This window comes from Pelophylax lessonae (assembly GCF_965119305.1).
Source record: "Pelophylax lessonae genome assembly, chromosome: 11".
Taxonomy (NCBI): domain Eukaryota; kingdom Metazoa; phylum Chordata; class Amphibia; order Anura; family Ranidae; genus Pelophylax; species Pelophylax lessonae.
The window spans coordinates 37,512,109-37,539,578 of record NC_138778.1 but is presented as its reverse complement, the minus strand read 5'-3'; the positions used below and the strand labels follow the sequence as shown (position 1 = coordinate 37,539,578).

Sequence of the window (27,470 nt, the reverse complement as noted above, 5' to 3'; positions counted from 1 at the left end):
AAATAAAAGGTAAAAGATAGCTGCGCTCAATACACAAACATATCTAGGCTGCCAGTACAAAAGGTGTTATCAGACCAAAAGCAATATATATTCAAGTACAGCGCCACATTGGTAGATGACAATAGAAAGACAATGGGTAAACAGAGTCCATAAAGTCAGTGAAACCAGATGCACTTCAGCATCTGGTTTCACGGACTTTATGGACTCTGTTTACTCATTGTCTTTCTATTGTCATCTACCAATGTGGAGCTGTACTTGAATATATATTATTAGGTAAATGTTTCTATGTTTAACCTCTTGCCAACCGCCCACCGTAGTATTACTGCGGCAGGGCGGCTCGGCTGCGCAAAATCACGTAGTACTACGTGATTTCGTGTACGAGGAGTGGGAGGAGCAGCGGCGATCGCCGCCTTCCTCCCCCGATCGTCAGATAAACTGACAAAAGACCCGCCTGCTTATGTAAACAAAGCAGGCAAGACTCCTGTCAGACAGGCAGTGAGAGATCAGAAGTTTAAGCTAATACTCTGATGTATTGTACTTACCATGGCTATTTATCTAACTAATACTCTACTGAAGGATAACAGTTTGTGAACTGTGTTAAATGTTTTGTAATATATTATGCCTGTTTTTCCCAATAAACAGCATCTATCCGGGTGGGCATGGGTTGAAATTGTTTAACCAGGGAAGATATTGAAGAACATTTCAGATGAATTTACCATGTACTGCAAGCATTTGCACAGTCTCCAATGCCCATGGCACCAGGGATTCTAGAATTATCTCACAGTGCACTCTCCAACCAATTTATCCAACTTGTAAGCTGGACGGTGTTGGACCTTATAAAGGTTTAAACATCGGTCTGTAAATACACATAGATAGACACACACGTTCTCATGTTAATAAATCAATTTTCTTTATTTTGTTATATATTAATAAGACTTCTTCATATCTAAGTGATTGATGTAATATCACTGGGCAGTGGTCTCGTTAAAGTCACAATTTTCTACAAGCACTTTCCTGATGGAGCCTCTGTGGGAAGTTCCTGTGGACACCTACAGAGGCCTTGCCTTAATATAAAATTAGAGATGACAGTTCTGATTGTCACATTCAGAATCAACCATGGACCATTCCAATTACACAATTTGTTCCTGAAGACTGCCCAAATTATCTCTTCTAAGGTGGAATTAAATGTGGTCTCAAATGTGGATCCTCTCCCTACAGGGCCTCTCACAGAGGGTAGCCAATAGCTGCAGAAAGGGAAGGAAGGGTGCTGCCAAGGTAAACAGGACACAAACTTCCCTCACTGCAAAAAAAAGGCTCCTCCATCTTGACAGTAATTTTAGTAACTCTTGTTTGGTTGTCTTAGTCATCCTTGTCTTTGGCTCCGTGTTTCAGAATGCGGGTGAACTCCACATAGTTGAAGTTGCCTTTTTTGTCAATCGGTGCTTCTCTGTACATCTCATCCACTTCCTCATCTGTAAAGCGATCACCCATCGTGGTAAGGAGCTCACGTAAATGGTCCTCATGGATGAAACCTGAAAAGAAAAGTGGTGACAAGGTTGAGCAGCTAAAGTGGTGAAGATACACCCACAACGACTGAGGTGAAGAATGTGCTTTATTCTTATCTCTTAAGCCGGCCATGGACAGTTCAAATCTCGGCCAGTTCAGCAGGGACCGGCCAAGATTCAAAAGAATGCATTGGCAGGCTGAAGGAACCCAAGTTGATAGATCAAATTGGGTACAACCAGACTATCAAATTTTCCATGCGATTATTGCTATTGGATATTATAGCCGATTGCAGGAATCACTGTGTTCTCCCGGCGGGATGGATTCCTTCATCAACACTGACTATGTCGGACAATTGTAGCAAAGAAAATAGCTCCATGGCTGGCTTTAGTTTGGCAAATGAGAAGAAAACTAGACCTACTCATTACAAACAACACAGACATGATCACAGATGTGGAAATTCCGGGAAATTTAGAAAACAACAATCACAGGTCAATTACATTTAATATAAATCACAGAAATAAGAAGCACAAGGGTAATACAAGTACATTGAACTTCAAAAGAGCCAACTTCCCTAAACTGCGCTCGTTTTTATATGATATTAAATTAGATAAAGTCCTTGGAACAAGGAACACTGAGGAAAAATGGGACTGCTTTAAGAACATACTAAATAAAGGTATTGGCCAGTGCATCCCAATGGGCAATAGGTATAAAAGAGCTCAAATTAAACCTGAGTGGCTAAATTTGAATGTAAAATGCATTTAAAAGCAAAAGAAAAGACCTAAAAAAAATATAGGGACGAGGGGTCATTGTCAGCATTCCAACACTACAAGGAATGTAATAAGAAATGTAAGAGAGCAATCAGGGCAGCTAAAATGGTCCACACAAGGCACATAGAGGAGGAGAGTAAAACAAAATCCCAAGAAATGTTTTAAATATATTAACAGTAAGAAAGTGAGGCCAGAGCATATTGGCCCCATAAAAGGACAATTAAGGGAATTTGGTTACTAAAGACCAAAAGAAGGCAAAAGGTTTTAAATGCATTCTTCTCTTCAGTTTTCACAAATGAAAAAGGGGAATACAGTAACCAAGACTGTAATGTTAATATCACGTCACAGAATGTACCCTTATGGCTAAAAGAAACCAGTATCAGAATGGACTTGAAAAACTTAACACAAATAAGTCAACTGGACCAGATGGTTCACACCAAAGGATCCTTAATGAACTTAGCCAGGTGATAGCTAGACCATTGTTCCTAATTTTTTAGGACAGTTTACGGACTGGAATGGTACCAGCCGATTGAAGAAAAGCCAACGTGGTAACAATATTTAAAAAAAGACCGCAATATGTCCCTGGAAACAACAGGTCACTCAGCCTAACATCAATAGTCTAAGGTTTTGGAGGGGATAATATAGAATTTGCTAATAAAAACAGCATCATTAGTAGCAGTCAGCATGGATTCATGGAGGATCGTTCTTGCCAGACCAATCTATTAACATTAGCGAGCTGCCATCTAGATAATGAAAGGCCTGTGGATGTGGTGTACCTCGATTTTGCAAAGCCATTTGATACAGTTCCCCACAAATGTTTACTTTACAAACTGAAGTCTTTTGGCATGGACCATAGGATATGTACCTGGGTAGAAAACTGGCTACAGGGGCAGGTCCAAAGTGTGGTGATAAATAGCGAGTACTTGGAATCGTCTGGTGTGGTAAGTGGGGCCCCCCAAGGATTTGTCCCGGGAACAATTATGTTTAATATATTCAAAAACGATATAGAGGTTAATAAAAAAAAAAAAAGAAGCTGAATCTCAGTGTTTGCTGATGATACAAAGCTAAGCAGAGCAATAACTTCTGCGCAGGATATGGAAACCATACAAGAAGACCTAAATAAAATAATGCGGTATGAAACTACATGAAAAATTAGGTTTATTGTTGAAAAATGTAAGGTAATGTATTTGGGTGCTAAAAATATGAACGCAAGTTACTCGCTAGGGGGGAGAACCTCTGGGGGAATTCAGGATGGAAAAGGATCTGGGGGTCCTAGTAGATGACAGAGCTGCTGCAAGCAAAGCCAACACAATATTAGCATACATTAAAAAGGGAATTTACTCCAGAGATAAAACGATAATTCTCCCACTCTACAAGACTCTGGTTCGGCCGCATCTTGAGTTTGCCGTCCAGTTCTGGGCACCTGTCCCCAAGCAGGATGTGCTGGAACTGGAAAGAGTTCAGAGAAGGGCAACAAAGCTAATAAAGGGACTGGAGGATCTCAGCTATGGGGAAATACTACAAACATTGAACTTATTCTCTCTGGAGTAGAGAGGCTTGAGAGGGGATATGATAGCGATATGCAAATACCTTACTGGTGACCCAAACATAGGGAAAAAAACTTTTTAGTGAAAGGCAGTTTAAAAAGACACGCAGCCCTTCACTGATATTGGAAGAGAAGTGGTTTAACCTTAATCTGCGTATAGAGTTCTTTACTGTCAGAGCAGTAAGGGTGTGGAATTCTCTTCCACAAGCAGTGGTATCAGCAGGGAGCGATGATAGTTTTAAAAAAACATTAGATGGGCATCTTCACAACATATAGGGATTATTGATATACACACATACCCACACAGGTTGAACTGGATGGACTGGTGTCATTTTTAGCCTTACCAACTATGTAACTATTTAAAATGTGCAAAGTTGTATTTTTGTAAGAATTTGTTTGAACTTTTGTAAGCATTTCTACCTGCGCTACTGAAAAAATGCTACATAATGTACACAATGGTTTGCGTGTCTTAAAGTTAACCTGTACTAAAAGAATATGTAGGCTGACCTCTGCCTAAAAATACCAGTTTTTTGTATTTCCACCAGATGGTTGATGAAAGAAAAAAAGACTCATCTATGGCCTGCTGTTTATTTGGCATAAATATTGTTTTAATGACCCAGAAAGTAGCAATCATCACATCCGGCTATAATCTATAAAAGGCTCTCTTTATTGGCAATTGCCAAATAAAATCAGTTTGCCAGACTGCTTGCAAATTGATTTAATCTGCCAGATGCCAGTAAGAGAGACTTCTGAATCATTGTTTGATGTGCCAATCACTTCTTGCTTGCTCTGTCAAGTACCAAAATATACAGATATTGCATTTTGATTGCATTTGCTGGAAATTAAAGGTGTAAAACTGGCATATGTGAAATGTTTTAATCATTAGTGGGGTCTAACTAACTAACATTGGTTTTTGCCCACAGTGATGAGCAAATTCAAAAGGAACACAACGGAAAATATTTTCCTGAACGAACACATTGCTAACAGTTTTCATTCTATCTATTTGTTCCCGAAATTGAATGTTTAAAGCAAATATAAATTTTGAACTACTTTCGAATGACAGTCACGCCATCAAATGTAGTGGGAATTTTTATATGGATTTTCGCTAGAAAATCTACTAGTATGTAGCCAGCCTTACAAAGCCCACTACCCCGACAAGCATACAGATCTGGAGGTCTACCTTCACTGCCTGCATACTTTTTCCAAATCACTGATCCAAAGTATTAAAACCAGAGACAGCCAGGCAACATTTTCTGAAGACGGCTATGGAAGTTCTGCAATTTTCTCATGACAGGATTACTTAAAAATGCATAGAAACTTCAGGTAAAGCCACTGGTGTTTATAAGTCAGAATCTCTCCAACAGGGATACAGACAGCAGTGAATGAACAGAAGCTTGAGGAATGGTTATTGCCCCCTTCAAGTTTCTACTACCATCTATGTACTTGTAGAGGGGAGGACTGCTCGCTTCCTGTGTGGTCACCAGCACAAAGAATAGGATTTTAGTGCTCCATGTACCCAAGTTCAGTTTTGACTGTCCATTAGTTCCTGCTCTTAAACTGGAACTTATGATTCCATTTTTTTTAAATAAAATTGCAAAGCAATTGAAAACATTAAATGGTGCTTTCGATGGACCTTGTGGAAATGGAATTGAAATTACATTAAACAATTTGAGTGAACATGTCACAATTAGCGTCTGCTAGAGACCGTCTAACTCTAAATCAATTTAAAATCCTTTATAGAATATATCTCATCCCCAACAGCAACATAGGATTTACCCCTCAATTTCATCGGGATGATGGAGATGCATGACTGACCCCACTGACTTTGCCCACATATTTTGGCTCTGTCCTTAGATTCAGACTTTCTGAACCAAACTTTCACATTTTATTTTCACGTTTACCACCATTTCAATCCCACTGAATGTCAACATTACATTGTGGGCCTGGTCGACCAGTTGGCCCCTACTAGGGTGCTTAGAGTTCTACTAGGAATCTTTCTATTTTATGCTCAGAAAGCGAAAATATGGAAATGGAAGTCCCTGGTGGCCTCTACGCTTGATTATTGCAAGCATCTAGTCAACTCTGCTATTCCATTCTTACAAATCTACTTATACCTCTAGGGGCTGCCCCAAGAAGTTCCCTAAGGTCTGAGATATTTAGCCTAATTGACCTTCTATAATTGCTTCTTTGGAGGCGACTTCAGACCTATCTTGATTGTGACACCTACTGCAGTCCCCTGCAGAAATGACGTCCCTGGTATTATTTTCTGACACATGAGTAATGGCTGTCTCGAGTGGTAAAGGTAAGGTAACCCTAGGAGGAGATGACACTAGATGCATCACCTTTGTTTATTCTATCTTCTCCTATCTGGGACTGAGTGTGCACGGTAGCAAATTTTGTTCTGTACTTTTGATTCCACAGTTTTATTGTATCAGAGTGAGCCAGGGTATACCAAATTGGCCCGGTTTTGTATTTCTTTTTATGTTTTTATGGAAAACAATCAAATGAAAAAGAATTTTGGGGAAAAATAAACAATTTGGGTTACAAAACTAAAGCCTCGCACACACGCAACAATTATCGTCCGACCGATCGTCCGACTTTGTCCAAGTTGTGTTTTGTTGGTTGGAATGTGCCTAGACTGCACACGAATTTTCTCGGCCAACAAAAATCTACTTCAAAAGTGATGTCATGTGTTGGTTTGTTTTCTTTGTGTTTTTTCTTCACTGAGCATGCCCAGACTTGCTCATCAGATTTTTCCCTGTCGAAATCTGTACTGACTGCACGTAAATCGGCCGTTGTGTTGACGGCCAACAAAAATTTTATAGCCTGCACACCAGATTTTTTTTCGGCCGAAAAGTCAGAGTTGTTTGTCGGAAGCATCATACTAACAAGCCGAAAATCGGCAGATCGGACGTTGGCCGAAAATTCCCTGCCAATTTTCGACGCGTGTGTACGGGGCATTAGACCACTGACTGCAATTTTCCATCAACTGTTGCTTCACTGAACTTTGATGAAGCTGTCATTGCAACAGTACAGATAAAAATTAACAGTGCTTCTGAAACTCTCTGCATGTTTTCTGAATAATATAAATTATGAATATTTAAAAATGTAAGTTAAAAAATTAAATACACTGTATATGTACACAGTACATATCTAAAAAAAATGTTATATTCTGATTAAAAAAAAGAAATCAAATTGGGCATTTGATGCATAGTTTTAACTTCACAATTGATGGAACTCTGGTGGTCGGTCTGAGAATTACTGAAAATTGTATGCTGGCCCTTTACATATCAGTGTTTAAGCAATTTCAACCACCACCTAGTTTTCTATTAAAAAATGAATGGATATGGTTTGGTATCCTCCCCAAGGTTGTGCCGTTGTAGTACTTTTTACTATTCCAATGTCGTTGACTTGAATGTAACTCTGCTACGATTGTTGAATGTTATATGTTGTTATTGCACTAAAACTTTAATAAAAAATTTATATATATAAAAAAAATAAAAAATTAATGGATAAAAGCAATTTATCAACAGTCATTCCATTAAAACAGTTTGTTTTAAGTAGTATTGCTCTGTTCTTTTTTACTTTGTTTTTGTAGTATGATAAATTTACAGTACCTGTTGCATCTTCATCAAAGCAGGCAAATGCGTTCCTGATGACATCTTCTGGGTCTGTACCGTTGAGTCTCTCTCCAAACATGGTCAAGAACATTGTGAAATTTATGGGACCTGGGGCTTCACTCATCATCCCTTCCAAATACTCATCAGAGGGGTTTTTACCTAGAAAAAACAACAACAAATTCTTCAAGTAAATATGAACCCCAACTTAGTGGCATTCTGTTTGGCGTATTATAAACAATTGTCTCTCTTTTTTTTTTTTTTTGCAAATTAAATACCTGTTTTAACCTTTTTATCTTTTGCTGATCTACTGCAGCCTCTGTGGAGCCACTTTCTATCCATGCACACATGACTCCAGTGTTAGGTACGTGACATTTCTCAGGGTGTGTTTCCTAATATTGACAGCAGTGAACCGTGCCTGCATAATGTGTGTTGAAACGGTCAATTATCCTAACTTATTAAAGGTTACATGTGTTTTAAAGGATTAGATATAATTATATGTTTAAAAAAGGACCATAGACTATGACTAAGCTAAAAATGCAAGTAAAGCAGCAGTGTGTCACTAGCATTTACATAGAAGCAGACAGCAAGCTCTTTCTGATTGGAGAGCTCTAGTTCTATCTCTGCAGAGAGACTACTGCTTCCAGACAGATATTAACCACTTTCCCACCGCTCACATTGCTGCTACTGCAGCAACGTGGCTCATATCGTCCAGCGACGTAGACCTACGTCGCTGGACTCCTCCCCCTGTAGGCGGCGCTAGCGCGCCGCCGGAGGCGCGCTCCCGCTGTTTTCAGTCACAGCGATCGCCGCCGCTCTTCCCTGATCGTCGGGGAATCGAGTGAGGAGATCCGCCCGCTTGTGTAAACAGAGCGGGCGGATCTCCTAAGTGACAGGCAGGGACAGATCGCAGTGTTCAGCATAGCTGAACATCCGATCTGTCCTTGTGTCACTCAGTCACCTCCCCCCCCATACGTTAGTAAGCACCAGGCATACATTAACCCCTCCCTCTCCAATAAAATTAACCCCTTCCCTGCCAGTGTCATTTTTACAGTAACAGTGCATATGTATAGCACTGATTACTGCAGTAATGTCACTGGTAACCCCAAAAGTGTAAAAAATGTCAGTCAAGGATCCGATCTGTCCGCCGCAATGTCGCAGTCCCGCAAAAAAAAAAAAAAAAAAAAAACCGCAGATCGCCGCCATTACTCGTTAAAAAAAAAAACACCAAAAATGACAAAAATCTTTCCCTTTGTTAGTAAACGCGATAACTTTTGCGCAAACCAATCAAAATACGCTTATTGTGATTTTTTTACCAAACATATGTAGCATAAAACAAATTGGCCGAAAATGTTAAAAATTTTAGATTTTTACATTTTTTTTTGGGGAATTTCATATAAAAAAAATGTGAAAAATATTGTTATTTTTGCAAAATTTACGCTCTTTTTTTGTTTATAGCGCATGATCAAAAAATCGCACAGGTGATCAAATACCACCAAAAGAAAGCTCTGTTTGTGGGAAAAAAAGGACGTGAAATTCGTTTAGGTACAGCGTCGCATGACCGCACAATTGTCCATTAAAGTCACGTAGTAAAAAAAAAAAAATCGCAAAAAAAACCCCTGGTCAGGAAGGGGGTAAAATCTTCCGGGGCTTAAGTGGTTAAAAGTTGAGTTCCAGTCGAACAGTTACAATGCTTAAAAACGTCCCCTCGCCCCCTTCCCCTGCTACTAATCCTTCTTAAACTGTGAAAAAAAAATAGATGTATACTTACCTATTTGTAGACTGGTCATAAGATCCCTCAGCTCCGTCTCCCCTGTGTCAGTGAGCAGCGGCTGCAGGGGAGAGAGGGTAGCCCCGTGCACGGCGGGGACATGGAAGCCTTTGAGTCACATCAAAATCCCAGAATTCCCAGCCGCTTTAAAGCCCTCTCTCCTCTCCCTTGCAGCCACCACTCTCTAATGCATGGGATTACATGACCTTACTGGAGGGGACTGAAAATAGGTAAGTATACACATTTTTTTTTTTTTTTTTTTTTTTTTTTTTTTTTACACAGGTTAGGCAGAATATAACACTGACAACCAATGCAGGTATTATTATGGTAACTGACACAAATTCAAGGATTTATACAGCATCCACTGCCTTCAATACTGGGAGTTATTATTGTATCCACTAACACCAATGCTGGGGGTTATGACTGCATCTACTGACAACAATGCTGGAGGTTAATATTATGTCCACCAACACCAATGCTGGGGGTTATTTTTGAGTCAACTGATATCAATGCTGAGGGTTATTATTGTGAGGTATTATTGGGTCAACTAACACCAATGCTGGGTGTTGTTATTGTGTCCACTGACACCAGAACTGTATTGAACATATCGTACAGTGTACAGAGGTCAGCAGTATGTAGGGCAGTGTGCAGAGGTCAGTAGTATGCAGGGCAGTGTACAGAAGTCAGTAAGATGCATGGCAGTGTACAGAGGTCAGTAGGATGCATGGCAGTGTACAGAGGTCAGTAGGATGCAGGGCAGTGTATGGAGGTAAGTAGTATGTAGGGCAGTGTACAGAGGTCAGTAGTTTGTAGAACTGTGTACAGAGGTCAGTAGTATGTAGGACAGTGTACAGAGGTCAGTAGAATGTGTTGTAATGTACAGAGGTCAGTAGTAAGTAAAGCAATGTACAGAGGTCCAGAGGACCATAGGATGTACAGGATTCCTGTACAATGTAGAACAGTGTACAGGAATCAGTAGAGCAAAAGACTAGGTGTTACTGGGGGGGTCAGAAGGACACACACTTTGGGGGGGGGGGGGGGGGTTGAAAGGGCACACAACAGGGGGCTGGGAGGGCACACACAGGGGGAGGGTCAGAAGGGCACAAACCAGGGTGGTCAGGGGGGCATACACCAGGGAGGTCAGAGGGGCATGCACCAAGGAGGTCAGAAAAGCGTACGGTGTGTCAGGAGGGCACACACTGGGGGGGTGTGTTGGAAGGGCACACAACAGGGGGGCATATACCGGGGGGTTGGGAGGGCACACACGGGGGGGGGGGGGGTTGGGAAGGCACACTCCAGGGGAGTCAGCAGGGCACACAACAAGGGGTCGGGGGGGGCACACACATCAGGGGGTCAGGAGGGCACACACCAGGGGAGTCCGCAGAGCCTGCACGGGGGGGGGGGGGGGGTCAAGATGGCACACACCGGGGGGGGGGGGGGTCTGGAGGGCACACATCGGAGGGCAGTCATATGATGCTTTAATGAGCCTGACTTCTTACTGTGCTACATGAAAAGGAGATACATACTGATGTGTCTGGGCAGCAATTCCTCATTATGAGAATGGCTGTGAGTTGTCCCGACTGCAGCTCTGATTTCCCGGGGCATGTTCAGAGATGGAAAGATTTTTTGGCGGGGGGGGGGGGGTGGGCAAAATTGCCCTATGCCCCCCCCCCCCTCGGATCCACCCCTGTTGTGCATTGGATGTATGATCCGTTATTAACCTCTTCTTCTATAAACCTTAAATTATTTAGTTTAGGTTATATGCTGGTTGCAGTAGTTCCTCTGCTTCTAATGACTTTGATTAGATTACTGGTGAATTTCATGCTATGAGGAAGGCGTAAAGCCGAAACACATCAGCATTTATCATGTTGTCACCGCTATCCATGTTGGAATAAAGAATTTTACTTGGAAGAAGCCTTTTCGTGTGCCGGCTTTATTCATATAACATTTGGTTTGGACTTTCAGCCTGAGCACCGACACTTAGCTCTTTATCTTCCCACAGTGCGGTGGAGCTAGGGTGAGTTATTGTTTATGCAGTAGTTCCTCTGCTTCAAATGACTTTGATTAGATTACTGGTGAATTTCCCAGGAAAGGAATCTTTTCTGTTCACAGAGGCGTATCCTGGGTGGAGGCACTGACAACTTTATCATCAATGTCTTGTTGCCTACAGATTTTGCGCATTCTTCTGTTTGGGGAGGGCCATTCCTCACAGCCCCCCAAAAGAGGATTACAATTTTAACACCTTTTATTTAGTTCAACTGGGTTTATAAGTTAGAAGGTTTAAATTTAAAGTTCAGTTCGGCATCTTTATCTGTTAGATTTGTGCGGTTTTGATATACTCACCTAGAATGTTCATATGTATTGCATGGCTAATCAAACAAAGTTACTGTACAGCTAGCATAATAAACTAGCTTAACTGTAGATATTTTGCCAGTGAAGTCAAATACTTTGTGCAAATTCAATCTGAAAAAAACAGCTTTACATACCCATGGAGGCCAGCATGTCATGGAGATCCTCCTTGTCAATAAAGCCATCTCGATTTTGGTCAATCATGTTGAAAGCTTCCTTGAACTCTTGGATTTGGGACTGATCAAACATAGCGAATACATTGGAAGTCGCCCTCTGGGGACGCTTCTTGGTAGTCTTCGCCTTGGTCTTTTTGCTGGACATGGTGATGGGATGAAGGGAGCCTGCAAATCATACACATTCATGTCAAAAAAATGTTAAGTGCTGATTTCACCATCAGTTTTCATATGAAAACTCTCCTCCTTTCAACAGAGAAGATGGTGGTTGAATATACTGCTACAAACTGTGTATTGGTCATATGCATGGATATACAGGTCCTTCTAAAAAAATTAGCATATTGTGATAAAGTTCATTTTCTGTAATGTACTGATAAACATTAGACTTTCATATATTTTAGATTCATTACACACAACTGAAGTAGTGCAAGCCTTTTTATTGTTTTAATATTGACGATTTTGGCATACAGCTCATGAAAAAACTAAATTCCTATCTCAAAAAATTAGCATATTTCATCCGACCAATAAAAAAAAAGTGTTTTTAATACAAAAAAAGTCAACCTTCAAATAATTATGTTCAGTTATGCACTCAATACTTGGTCGGGAATCCTTTTGCACTGTGGCACTGCTGAGGTGTTATGGAGGCCCAGGATACTTCGATAGCGGCCTTGAGCTCATCCAGAGTGTTGGGTCTTGCGTCTCTCAACTTTCTCTTCACAACATCCCACAGATTCTCTATGGGGTTCAGGTCAGGAGAGTTGGCAGGCCAATTGAGCACAGTAATACCATGGTCAGTAAACCATTTACCAGTGGTTTTGGCACTGTGAGCAGGTGCCAGGTCGTGCTGAAAAATTAAATCTTCATCTCCATAAAGCTTTTCAGCAGATGGAAGTATGAAGTGATCCAAAATCTCCTGATAGCTAGCTACATTGACCCTGCCCTTGATAAAACACAGTGGACCAACACCAGCAGCTGACATGGCACCCCAGACCATCACTGACTGTGGGTACTTGACACTGGACTTCAGGCATTTTAGCATTTCCCTCTCCCCAGTCTTCCTCCAGACTCTGGCACCTTGATTTCCGAATGACATGTAAAATTTGCTTTCATCCGAAAAAAGTACTTTGGACCACTGAGCAACAGTCCAGTGCTGCTTCTCTGTAGCCCAGGTCAGGCGCTTCTGCCGCTGTTTCTGGTTCAAAAGTGGCTTGACCTGGGGAATGCGGCACCTGTAGCCCATTTCCTGCACATGCCTGTACACAGTGGCTCTAGATGTTTCTACTCCAGACTCAGTCCACTGCTTCCACAGGTCCCCCAAGGTCTGGAATCGGTCCTTCTCCACAATCTTCCTCAGGGTCCGGTCACCTCTTCTCGTTGTGCAGCGTTTTCTGCCACACTTTTTCCTTCCCACAGACTTCCCACTGAAGTGCCTTGATACAGCACTCTGGGAACAGCCTATTCGTTCAGAAATTTCTTTCTGTGCTTGAGGGTGTCAATGATGGCCTTCTGGACAGCAGTCAGGTCGGCAGTCTTACCCATGATTGCGGTTTTGAGTAATGAACCAGGCTGGGAGTTTTTAAAAGCCTCAGGAATCTTTTGCAGGTGTTTATAGTTAATTAGTTGATTCAGATGATTAGGTTAATAGCTCGTTTAGAGAACCTTTTCATGATATGCTAATTTTTTGAGATAGGAATTTTGTTTTTTCATGAGCTGTATGCCAAAATCATCAATATTAAAACAATAAAAAGGCTTGCACTACTTCCGTTGTGTGTAATGAATCTAAAATATATGGAAGTCTAATGTTTATCAGTACATTACAGAAAATAATGAACTTTATCACAATATGCTAATTTTTTGAGAAGGACCTGTACATGTTTTTATCACACAAGCCTAAATGTCCATGCACCAGGCAGTCTTATCTCAAGAGAAATAAAAGTCAAGGCAAATCCAATCTGAAATATTGACTTTTTATTAAAGTAAAATCACCCTGCCATCTGAGGGTACCCAGGATAAGTCACCGGATGTGGGTGAAGCTAGCCAACAATCATCTTACGTCTAGGTTTCCCTTAAAAGTCTATACTTTATACGTTGGTTTAGGGGTAGAAGTTTTGTATTACTTGCAAAGTCATCAATAATAGATGATCCTTACTTCACTTGGTCAAACAAACTATGTCTAGGGGTACCATGTAAGTGTAAGGTGATGTAACAGGAGCAAGCCTGTTGCTGACCACAATTAAACAGCAAAAAAGATCACAAAGAACCACTTTAGCTTCCCCTCTATGGCGTTACAGCTTTGTTGGTTAGACCAAAAATATGCTGCTCGGTCCCTTCTCTCTAGCTAGGGAGTCAGATTCTGCATGCCAGCAATTGAGCGACACCTATCATGGGAAGTGGTCATTTCCCCTGAGGTGGTTCCACCTTTGGCAGTGTGTTGCCAGTGAAAGAACCAAAGGCATGACAGCCAAACAAACCTCTGCAAATGACCCCCTCAGGGACCTGGGTTGGATTTTCCCAGACAAGGAGCAAACCGGTCAAAACACCAATCCACAAAATAATAAGCCATTAATGTTTGGACTGCTGCCTGTTGTCTTTGTGTACCTTACATTTGGCAACTTTCACATTTCTAATGAGCAAACCACAACCAATAAAGTAATCTAATAGCTATCTATACTGTAGGTAAATTGCTCAACATATTGTAAATAATTGTTAAATTTACTTTACGTTTACATGGGACAGCCACATGTGGTCAATACATACGCTTCCCATTTAACAGGCAGGAATGCATCTCTTCAGAAAGATTTCTGTATATACACTTCCTTTAAAGGAAACTTGTCATGAAATGTATTTATAGGCTTGTACCAAGGATTTGCTTCTCTGCTATGATTGGTTACTTAAAGTCAATGAAATTGCTTGCAGAATCAATAACAGCCTTATTATGGCTGGGATGAGAATTTGTGAGAAAGTGCAAATGTTAAAAGTAGTCACTATACACAGTTTCCTAATGTTAGGCTGGGTTCACGCTACCGCACGGAGCGGCTCACAGCAGGGGTCTGGTCCACCCCTGTTCACCATTTCAGGTCTTATTTCAGTCTGAATTTTGGGCTGAATTCGGACATGAAACAGACCAGAAGATGCACAGGACTCCTGTGCAATTTGCACCAGAGCCACTCCGGAGATATGTGACCCGGCTCCATAGAGAGCCAGTCACAATCTCCTGACATGAGAATTGGATGCGGGGAAAGCCGCATCCAATTCGCAATAGTGTGAACCCAGCCTAAAAGTGTAGTAATTTGGGTTAATGGGTATTCTTTGTTAACAAAATTGGATAACACAATAGCTTGTTCATAGCCACTTTGGTTTAAAGTGAAACTCCACCCACAAGGGGAATTTTTACTTTACGTCTCCATCCTCCCCCCTCTGCAAAATTTGGAATATAATTTTGGGAGAGGAGCAGGTAACTAGTCTTGACAAACAATCCAAGTATCATATAGAAAGTACGTGCTACATGAATGGATAAATAAGGTACCCTCATCCTAAATTGAAGCATACGAAAAAAAAACTAAAAAAATGGAGGCAAAGAGGACTCTCATGGTACCGTAAGGACATTGAATACAACTAGGTAAAAATACATAATTTTATTAATTTTAATAAATACATCAATGTGAGCCAACATGTATACAAAAATACACGTACAGATTTAAAAATGCAACATGACTAACGATTTAGCTAGAATCATGCATATAGCACAACATACAGCTTGATCAAGAATAGGACAACAACCCAGGGAGAGGCACTGTTCCTGTGTAGCCAGTGGGCATATACAGGGTGGGAGGAGCTGATCATAGGTTTCCTGCCTGGTTATGCCCTCCTCTCTGTAAAGTGACCACAGTATATTTTGGCTGCTGAGCCCTGAAACCGTGGTCAGTTTACGCGCCTCCGTCATCCACAGCGCTCCTATCCTCCTCTGTCCTCTCTCCCTGCCTGTCTGCTCCTGCTCCTCCTTCCCCTCCTGCTGCTGTAGTTTCATTTAAAGTTTTATATCCTGTGCACAATCTGTTTAATAATACTATGTGCCCTGTGTCTGTGTTTTATAAAAATAAGTCATTCTTTATAAGTTTTCAGAGCGCAACTCATCGCTAACGTGACCCGCCGCTTTTCTCCTCCTCTCCCCCTCCTCCCCTTCCGACTGACATCAGTGAGGAATCCTTGGCCCCGCCCGCTGGAAGCAGCTGTCAGACAGGGAGAGGAGAGAGCCGATAGGTCACGCGAGCGGTGCTCGACCCTCTGAAAACACAGACACACAGGCACATAGGATTATTAAACAGACCAGACAGGATGGTATAAAGTGGCTTAACAACCACTTGAAAGGGGAAGTTGAGATTCCAGTGGGGGGTGCCCCCCCCTTTCCCCTACCTGCGGATGCCCATGCCCCAATGTAAGGTTTCCCAGAACCATGTTCTAGTGACAGCTTAAAATCCTTATCTACACTTTTATTAACTCTAATTCGGCTTTCCCCTTCTCACTTTGGCCATTTTCCCACCATTTTAATAGTTCTTTCTTTTCAGACTTTCTTCTTCAAGTATGTTGGATCGCTGAGAGTCATTGCAGTTGTTGGTAAAGAAAGGGAATTCAGCTTTGAGAAGAATCTCAAAGCAATAAAAACAATAATAAAATAACAAAAACTGAACCATTCTCCATAATCTTCCTTCACCAAAACCTTCCACTATCCTACACAGGGTGAAAGTATCGGGTTCCCTCTATCAAGCCAGAATCATCAAAATGCAATTTCCACTTTTTCTAATGTTTTTCTGTTGTCTCACTAGCATTACAGAATCTAGGTCTAAAGTAGGGATCAACCAATTATCGGATGGCCGACATTCACTTCTGTCGATATATCGGTATCGGCCCCGGAATGGCCGATATTACCGATATTCCAAATATTGCTCATGTAAGGGTAAAAATGATGTCACATAACATAATTCCTTTTAGAAATGTTATTGAATATGCCACTCACACATGTACAAAAGATATAAGCAATTCCACATTAGCAGATCTGCACCTCTCACCCACTTGCCGTAAGTGATAACCGGGTGATACCGCTCCGTTCGGCATCCACTCAGTATCGCTCCATCTCCCACCCACCCGATACCGCTCCTTCTCTCACCCACTTCTCCTAAGTGACACCCGGGTGATACCGCTCAGTCTGGCATACGATCTCGGAGGTCACGTGGTCATGGCGTGACCACGTGACCTCCGAGATCGTATGCCGGTGTTCCGTGAGAATTACCTACTCATGAGAAAAACCTACCCTCGTCACTTCCGGTTGCACGGCAGTGTGTTTAATGCGGCGGTTACATTAAAACAGCTGGCCTGCAATACGAGTCATCTCTACTCCTGTCCCTGTATCTTCCCTGATCTCGGCAAGTAAATATAAAAGCGGCGGCGGCTGTATGAAAATATAAATCACGGAGCCGAGAGCCGCATTTATATTTACTAGCCAAGATCAGGGTAATGACAGGGAGAGGAGCGGAGATGACTCATAGTGCAGCACAGCTGTTTTAATTTAACCGCCGCGTCGGTAGGTTTTTATCACGGACACCGTGATAATTTCATACTAGTGCGCATGCGCACTAGTCTGATCCTTAGCTGCTCCATTACGTATCGGTGGCTGTGAGCATGCGCACTGCGGCGCTGTTCAGCTGTTTCTGGCTGGAAGTGACGAGGGTAGGTTTTTCTCACGGGGTACGTAATTCTCACGTAACACCGGATGGAGCAGTATCACCCAGGTGTCACTGTCACTTACGGCAAGTGGGTGAGAGACGGAGCGGTATTGAGTGGTTGGGAGACAGAGCGGGTGAGAGATGGAGTGGGTGAGAGGCGGAGCGGTATTGAGTGGATGCCGAACGGAGCGGTATCACGTACGGCAAGTGGGTGAGAGATACTGATCTATCAGCAGATCTGCTAATGTGGAATTGCTTATATCTTTTGTACATATGTGAGTGGCATATTTAATAATATTTCTAAAATGAATTATGCTGTGACATCATTTTCCCCTTACATGAGAATCACCACCTAATGGTTGGAGGAGGAGAAGACTAGTCTCGGACCCTGACATAGGATGTACAAAAATCGGCCCATACCGATACGTTGTGGCCAATATATCGGTATCAGCCCTCAAAAAACCATATCAGTCCTTCTCTAGTCTAAAGTATGGAAGCAGAGAAGGAGTGACACCCTGACCTCACTGGTTTGTCCAATGTGGGGGCAATGCCACAGTAGAAGATATGCTGGTTTAAGTGTGACATGGTTCTTAGCAAATCTCATTCCAACATCTACTGTAGATTTGAAAATTAATATGATACGTGGTTAAGGGTGACAGCTCTTCTTCGCTCCTTTTTTATACTATAGAATAAGACATTCTAATAAGTATTCTGACAATATAAAACAAAAGGCCATCCTTATTTCAGAAGTTCTGTTCTAAGGTATGGTGAAAGTTTTTCTTCCTGGCTTTGTAAAGGCTGCCACACGAGGCCCAAATTTCACCCAATTCATGCTGAATCGCCCAAAATTCAAGCTTTGGGTGGCCATAATGGCCAGAGGAGGACTGGGCCAGGGGGCAGAGGGACAATTGCCCCCTGGGCCACTCTGATGCCCCATAAAAAGGCTGCACCACTTCTGCCACAGACATACCTAGGGGATTCCTGTTAAAGAGAAGTAAAAAGTCCCTGCCGCTGACCTACTGAGTGTGGGTTGAAGACAAGGACAAAGCGCAACCACCCCCCACCCAGCTGGATGGTGTAAACTGTGTCTGAGCAGAGGCCGGTTCCATGCCCCACTGAAGACTCTTCTGCCCCGGCCAGCCCCAACCGAGCTGTCCCAGCTCTCCCCAACCTCCCCCTGCTGGCCAGGTCGGAAACCCAGATTTAGCCGGTAAGTAGAGAGTATCTGGAGCAGGGGGGGTCAGGGGATTGGGGGGGGTGAGGGAGAGTGGGAGGGGGGGCGGAGTCACTGCACTATGGGCCTCTGATTTGTACTTGCCCCCTGGGCCGAAAGTTACCAGTCTGCCCCTGATAATGGCATACTGGGCTCAACAAAAGCCGATTTTTTTAAATAACTTTTTATTTAAGAAGCTGGGTGGAAAATTGTCCACTGAACAGTGACTACATCCAACCCTTTGCAGTCATTGTTTAGGTATACAGACAGACACAGGTGAAGTGGCTGTTTGAATACAATAACCGAAACGGGAGATTCCATCAATAAATGAAATCTAAATGCGTATGATAGCTATACTCTTACTGGCCTGGGTGGCAAATGCCGCTCCTCAGTCTCAGTTCTTCCCTTCTACCCAATGGCTAGGATCAACAGTTGTGACCAGAAATGCACAATAAGGCTTCATACATTAATTATAGAAAAATGAAGCTTGAAAAATCTCTCCCTAAACTTACAATATCTGCTTCATCTCATTGTTAGAGTCAGTGGAAAAAGTTCTTTTTTTTTTGAGGGTAGGTTTTTTTTTATCTGGCTGGATGGATCACAGTCTTCAGAGGCTCTGACGTGACCCCAGCTATACTTGGAATCTGTTTATATTTCCATGGATTCTTCAAGTGTTCTTTAGAAAGCAAAACATCTGATTGGACTTTGAGTGGAGGGAATGTCAGAATTCTGCTTTACCTTTACTAACACTAGGTACATTAATCATAATTATAGGAAAAATGTAAGCTGCCCTTTTTACTGCTTTAACTACCAAGTCTTTTGAAAAACAACATGTTGCGTGGCTTCTTTCCATTGATGGGAATCTGGTTAGCTTTATCTGCATAGTTGTTCATTTCCTGTTGTTTGATCTCCACTGTGTGCCTTTGTAGAACATTACATTTCAAGACAGGCAGATATCTCCCCAAGAATGGCAAGGTTGGAGATATCGTCCAATCCTTGCACAAGCTTGCTGAGCGCCAGGACCCTCAAGGGTCCTTCCCAACGATGAAAGTAGAAGATATGCATCACTTGCCTTTGGAGCAGAAAGTCCCTTTCCAACACATCAAAGAAGGCCTTTGATCACCAAGGCTATCACCTGAAACTGACCAATAAAAAAGGGAGCAATGCTTGAAATCAGGAGCATCACTTGTAGCTGTTATTTGATTTGTAGACATCCAGACATTTTTCAGATAAACTCAGTGACTCCAGCCAATGTCAGAAGCAGACCAGCCAACCATTTTAAGACCTTGGCCAATCACTATTGCTACCCCTGAGTAGGGTTGCCACCTCATCCCTTTAAAACTGAACACATATTTATTACACAGGTTCTGTGGCTGATTAAGGTGGTAATTAAATTCACTTAGTGCCTTTTCTGCATTAAATTTGCTCCAGAACCTGTGTAATAAATATGTGTTCCGTTTTAAAGGGATGAGGTGGCAACCCTACCCCTGAGGAAAGCAACACCAAGAGCTGTTTGTCCGTTCTTCTCTCCTCTTAACATAAGAAAAAACATGAACACTCACTCAGACGAAGCCATCCTTTTTTTGTGCAACAAAAATGACTGAGGGCATCCAGATCACACCTGGATGTCTGATGCCACTCAAATACAGCTCAAATTTTACCAATTCCTGTTGAATTGGCCACAATTTGAGCCATGGGTGGCCCTAGCTGCACTAACTTTGATTTAAAAAATGGAAGAATCATGGCTGCAAATTCTCTGCCAAATAGTGACCACAGCCCCAGCGACAGCAGGAGCAGCAGCTTTCATAATGCCTCCCTACACAGGTGGCGCTGTCTGGAACCACCTTGCAGGGAAAATTGAGGAAAGGAGGTAGTAAATTTCCTCTTAGGCCTCAGTATGGGTCGTCGAGTGAGTAATTGTCAGATTGGATGCTGTTGCCCCAGATAACCTCCGTGGCAATCTTTAGTGAGGGCAGTGCTTATAAAAAGCACTGCCTCACTACAGTTAGTGCACATTTTGCATGTGGTTCAGGATAGGGTCAGAAACCCATTGGCTAGGGAGAAAGCTTGCCTAGAATAGTGCAGAGGAGGAGAGACTGTTCGGTATTGTTGCTGTGTGGAACCTTTTTTCTTCTAGTGCCTTGTTGCATACTGCCTACCAGCCGCCTCCTGTGCCAGTAACTGTCAGTCCTCGAGCATTGCTATCTGCAAGTACTGTATAATCATCTGTGAGTGTTTTTTGCCCGGTTGAAACCTCTACATAGACTCTGTTACAGTGTTTTTGTAATGGTCTTGACAATACACTTCCTTGAGATCTCGGACCTTCGTTCCTTCCCTCTTTAGATGACTACCACCTGGCCTTACTCCCCACCTACACTCTAAACATGCTGTTTATTGGGAATGGAGGAATCTGCATGTGTATGGCTAGCTTAACAGCTCTGATACGTATACAGATATATTTAGGTTGGTCATAGATCGAAAAGCAGCAAAAGACATTCATTTGTCAATGCACAGATCAATCAGGCACACAAGGCAGGCCATGGACGTTGCAAATTTCTTTGCACGGTTCCCCTATCAACACAGTCATCCTCCTGCTGAGCAATTGTCTTCTCCTGGCAGGAGTGGGCGGGGGAAAAGACAGTCGCTTGCGATAATCGCAAGCAAATCCAGCAGGCTGGTTGTACCCAAGTTGATCAATCAACTTGGTACATTCAGCCTGCCCACTAATTATTATTATTAGTATACAGGAGTTATATAGCGCCAAGTTTTTGCAGCGCTTTAAAACATGAGGGCAGACAGTACAGTTACAATACAATTCAAACCAGGAGGAATCAGAGGGCCCTGCTCGTTATTGCTTACAATCTAATGATTCGTATAGTGTATGGCTGGTCTAAGGATGTGATTTAATTCCAGTGTATACTCTAAACCAGAGAAACATGTAGTAAGTGAAGTCAAAACTTCTGATCTGCATAATTAAACTGGCCATACACTGCTTAGCCCCATGGGCTGAACCTATTGATTTCCCAATGCACACTGGCGTGGCTAGAGGAATCCCCTCTGTCAACTATTGTATTATGACAGCTGATTAGAGGTTTGGCCAACAATTTTATGCTTGGCTCCTTTGCTTTTCAGATCAAAGGGTTTCAGGAGAGAGGGTGCCAATGGGGCCTCCAATGGCCTGAATTTCTACCGGTTCATTAGGAATTGGCCAAAATGTGTTCAGTGTATGGACAGTCCTTTTTCTGAGAAGTCTGGAATGACAGTCTACAGATTTATTTTATTACAGGCTCTATCCATTCCCTTTTCTCTGTGGCTTCCACGCTGATTAATCTTTGTGCCCTAAAAACTACTTGTGGATGTCCTCTTATGAACCCCCCTTAACAGCCATTTGTTGTCTAGTTTGGATAAGTGATGCTTGAATGGGCAATGTTTCCTTAACTGTTATCCCATCTATGGCTATAGCTGCAGGCCTCTCCATATGTGGGCAATTTTGGCAGTCATACAGTTGTAGATGTAGCTTATGCAATCATTTTTTGTCATCTCCCAGCCAAATATTAAGTTAAGTCATGACTCATGAAGATTTTTGTCTTTAAACACAGCAAGTAATAATTTAAAGTGTAGAAACGAGTTTTCCAGGTCAGATTATTAAAACAAGTGGTGTAAAATGTTACTTTACTTTAAGAAACATCAGCCAATCTAAACCTACCGTGGCTACAAGTAAGCCCGTTACAAAGTTTGGCAATTTAATTTGAGAGTTTGATATAATCATGCATGCAACCTTAAATGAAAACCAAAAAATCAAAACGATCCCTAGATCCATGGATGTAAGCAGCTGGAATTATATGCAAATTTCGACCAAGTCAAATTGGGTCCTACCACCAGTGAGGCCCACATTTTGATCAATAACTTTAAAAGGGCCAATAGGGATGCCTAGAAGGTAGGTGGTGTATACCCAAGCTCAACATATAGGAACAGTTAGTTGCCCCTATTCTTGAATCTACTAATTGTTTTGACAATTTATTGTTACTGAAGATGACCATAAGGCTGGTCACACACTGTTCGAATTTTGGCCCATTTCTGATGTTAGCACACATAAGTGAAAATGGACCCTTAAAGCCTTCAGAAAATATGAGAAATACACTATAATCAAAGTTTGTAAGTAAAATACTGCTAATTTAACAGTCTGAAAATCTGTTTTCATAATAATTTCCTTAGTGTCCATTCACATTCAGCCTGACAAGTCGCAGTCCTCACGCTCCCACTGTAGTACAGGAGCCATTCTAATAGGAGTGACACAAGTCGCTCCGACTTAGAAAAAGGGTCCTGTACTACTTCGGGGCGACCTGGAGGCGACTTGCATAGACATTCATTATATGAAGTCCGTGCAAGTCGCGCCGAAGTCATGCTGCACGCGACTTCACAGGTTGCCCCCTAAGTCAGAGTAATGTGAACGGGGGCTTAATCCTATATGCTGCATAGACTAAAAGCAGGCGCCATTGCATTGCCCTGTGCGGTCAGGCTGATGTGCCTGCAGGCACTAGGGACTGAAGGGGGCGCTGTTTATAAAGATTGCAGTAGAGAAGAACCCATAGTACAATGAAGAGGCAGAGGACACCGGGAGCTGCAAAGCACTAGTAAATACCTCGGTCATCTTCCTGATGGTGCTATGTGACATGGGTGTCTGAATCAAAATAGTGGCCAATCAGAATGATGTATGTTTGGCAAATAAACCGGCTCTCACATACAGTATATCAACTACAAAATCTGATTTCAGAGGAAACTCACCATTAGAATTCTAATTACTCCAATGACTTGATGTTATGGTTAGCATCGGGAAAAACTTGTCAACCATACAGACTACGTTCTCTGAGATTTTAATTATAATAATTAAGAATTTTTATTTTCACTGTAACCACCCAGAACATTATGAAGGGTAATTCCTACTCTGCTTGAAAACCTGCAATTTCATTTTTGCCCCTAGCATGTATGTAACGAAAGACACTGTTAGCTGACACCCATACAGAATTTTACAAAAGGCTTTTGTACCTTGGCTTATAATGCATATGGGAAATGCTGCATGCTATATGGGTGATTCATCCACAATATAAAATTACAAAAAGTCTTTGTATCTCCATGCATACAGTATGACAACCATACAAAGGCAGATACTGGTAAACAACATGGCCAATCGTTGATCTGGGTGTGGTGCTTAACTGGCATAAAATACTATCAAATCAGATAAACTCTTCCAACTATTTCACATTTGTTCCTAAAATCCCCCCCCCCCCCCCAATTTCCAAAACCATAAAAAAATAGCAAACCCTCCATAAAATAACAGTCTATATAGTCTAATTTACTACACGCAATTTTTGGTTTTGTGCTGAGGAAGGGTTGCAGCCCCATTGTTGAACCAGACAAATTTTGATTAGTTTATGGCCAGCTTTAGCTTTTATTCAATGAGTGTCCCCATTGGAACATTTTACCTCTGTTCCTGCTCCAGCAACAACACCTGTAGTAACAATGCTAAGACCCTATTCACACTAGCCGACTTGTCAGGCGACTTGGTCGCCTGACAAGTCGCGGTGGGTCGCCTGCCATTGATTGGCACAGGCCCCGTTCTAATAGGAGCGACACAAGTTGCTCCGACTTAGAAAAAGGGTCCTGTACTACTTTGGGGCGACCTGCATTGACTTCCATGATATGAAGTCCGTGCAAGTCGCGCAGAGTCACAGGTCGCCCCACCAAGTCGTGTCACCCCTGTCTGAACGGGGTCTTGGTCTATCCAGTAATGACAGAAATATGACAGGGGAACAGAGGTAAAATGTTCCAATGGGGACACTTATTGCGTAAAAGCTAAAGCTGGCCATAAACGAATCAAAATTTGGCTGGTACAGTAGCTGAAAAAACGTTGTATGACCAGCTCAAGAGAGAATTTTACCTTATGCTTCAATTTTACCTGACATGCTTTAATCTAAAAATCCGAAAAGAAACCAGGTGGAAATTTTTTGGCCGGACAGTACCTGCATCCAATCAGATGCAGCCAATGTTCAGATGTTTTGGTTGCAGTGGGTGCCAGCTGTCAAGCTACAATAGGATTGCAAGGGAGATTCATCCATCCTTGCGGTTTAGCGTAGAATGGGGAAACAGATTTTGCTCATTCGGTTCTATCGTACAGCCTTTGGCCAGCATTCATTTGAAGAGGTTTTTAATGTCCTGTTGTCCTAATCTACTCAAATCCTAAACCTATCCCAGCAGTAAAGCTCATCCATACTGCTCTGTCCAAGGCTGGAGGATTTATTTTTTTACATGTAAATGTAGATATTTGAATTGTACCACCACTTTTAAATGATACCAACCAGTACCTTGGGTAAACTGTTCTGCAGTGCTGATGTGTGAACAGTCCACTTAGTCTTTTCTCCACTGGAACCGGATGAGATTTGAACCTTAAGGCCCCTTTCACACCGTCAGACCGCCTGTCAGTTTTTCATGCATCTCTATGGGGCATCGGATGTCAGTGGAGACATCCAATCCGATCCTGTCTGTCAAATCCGGATGGATGGAAACCCTATTTTACATACGTCTGGCGGATCGGATGAGAACGGACAGGCGGTCCATTCTCATCTGATTCCCCCATAGAGAAGAACGGGGACCTGGCAGCTCTGTCTCCACACACAGCGCGGAGACAGAGCTGCCATCCGCCTGCTCAGCGGGGGACCGGCAGATCGATCCCGCGCTGAGAAAAACGGAGTCCGCCGACGGAGCGGCAAGTGTGAAAGGGGCCTTGATGAGCAGGCTGAATGTACCCAATTAATCAATCAACTTGGGTACAACCAGCCTGCTGGAATCTCTTTGGGGGAAACGTGCAAATTTCTTTCCTGCAACCCATGGTTGCAGGAAAGAAATGTGCACTGTGTATGGTCAACCTAAGAAAGAAATTGATGCCATCTGTTCTTGGCAAAATTTCAGAGACGTTATTGGGCATTTGATGTCAGTAGAGCTGGCTGGTCAAACACAAATCTTTTGTCAGAGCATTTGAGGATGCCATTATAGGGGTTTATTGATAAAAGGCATATAGACTTTGCAAATGCAGTTGCACTCTGCAAGTACAGTTGCTCCAGAGCTTAGTAAATGGGGTAAAGCTTCACTTTGCAAAGAATACCCAATTACATGCAAACCAAATAAAAAAAAAAAAACACAGCATTTTTGCTTGCACGTGATTGGATAATATAAGTCAGATAGGTTTTACCTCATTTACTAAGCTCTGGAGCAAATGCACTTGCAAAGTTCACAGTCTATTTGTCTTTAGTAAATCAACCCCATAGTGTCGATGAATTGTGTTAGGAAGCCCTTCAAAAAGTTTGTTTGATTGCCGTGCCGTGCCAATATAGAACTTTAACGTCTGATTTTCAATTCTTACAATTTATTACAGATATTTATATAGCGACATCAATTTATGCAGCACGCTATATATATATATATATATATATATATATATATATATATATATATATATATATATATATATATAGTACATTCACATCAGCACTGCCCTCAAGGAGCTCTAAGGTCCCTAACTCACATACATACACACACAGTACTGGGACAGGTTGGTCTAGCACTCAGGACAAGAATGTGGGACTGCGCCCCCTCTCCCTCTTTTAATGCGTGCCGTAGAATGGGTTTACTACCTTTTGTCCATTCTTTGTCCCCTTGCTCTGCTGTGCATAGGGCAGCTGTCCCTCCTGCCCACCCCTTGTCCCGACCCTGCATACACAGGTTCGTCTAGCACTCAGCGCAAGAATGTGGGACTGCGCCCCCTCTCCCTCTGTTAATGCGTGCCGTAGAATGGGATTACTACCCTCTGTCCATTCTTTGTCCCCTTGATCTGCTGTGCATAGGGCAGCTGCCCCTCCTGCCCACCCCTTGTCCCGACCCTGCATACACAGGTTGGTCTAGCGATCAGGACAAGAATGTGGGACTGCGCCCCCTCCCCCTCTGTTAATGCGTGCCGTAGAATGGGTTTACTACCCTCTGTCCATTCTTTGTCCCCTTGATCTGCTGTGCATAGGGCAGCTGTCCCTCCTGCCCACCCCTTGTCCCGACCCTGCATACACAGGTTGGTCTAGCGCTCAGGACAAGAATGTGGGACTGCGCCCCCTCTCCCTCTGTTAATGCGTGCCGTAGAATGGGTTTACTACCCTCTGTCCATTCTTTGTCCCCTTGCTCTGCTGTGCATAGGGCAGCTGTCCCTCCTGCCCACCCCTTGTCCCGACCCTGCATACACAGGTTCGTCTAGCGCTCAGGGCAAGAATGTGGGACTGCGCCCCCTCTCCCTCTGTTAATGCATGCTGTAGAATGGGTTTACTACCCTCTGTCCATTCTTTGCCCCCTTGCTCTGCTGTGCATAGGGCAGCTGTCCCTCCTGCCTACCCCTTGTCCTGACCCTGCATACACAGGTTCGTCTAGCACTCAGCGCAAGAATGTGGGACTGCGCTCCCTCTCCCTCTGTTAATGCGTGCCGTAGAATGGGATTACTACCCTCTGTCCATTCTTTGTCCCCTTGATCTGCTGTGCATAGGGCAGCTGTCCCTCCTGCCCACCCCTTGTCCCGACCCTGCATACACAGGTTGGTCTAGCGATCAGGACAAGAATGTGGGACTGCGCCCCCTCCCCCTCTGTTAATGCGTGCCGTAGAATGGGTTTACTACCCTCTGTCCATTCTTTGTCCCCTTGCTCTGCTGTGCATAGGGCAGCTGTCCCTCCTGCCTACCCCTTGCCCCGACCCTGCATACACATACTAGGACCAAT

General features: G+C 42.8%; 1 protein-coding gene across 2 annotated transcripts in view; it reads right to left on the bottom strand.

Annotated features, from left to right (window-relative positions):
* Positions 1–885: 885 nt before the first annotated feature.
* MYL9 (myosin light chain 9) overlaps positions 886–27,470 on the bottom strand; it is a 51,467-nt gene continuing 24,882 nt past the window's right edge. For both annotated transcript variants that reach the window (XM_082272055.1, XM_082272054.1), the window contains exons 2-4: positions 11,694–11,897; positions 7,437–7,598; positions 886–1,532 (exon numbers count right to left, since the gene is read on the bottom strand). In XM_082272055.1, the coding sequence (XP_082128181.1) occupies positions 1,360–1,532; positions 7,437–7,598; positions 11,694–11,877 (519 nt within the window). In that variant the 5' untranslated portion in view covers positions 11,878–11,897 and the 3' untranslated portion in view covers positions 886–1,359. The remainder of the gene's footprint in view (positions 1,533–7,436; positions 7,599–11,693; positions 11,898–27,470) is intronic.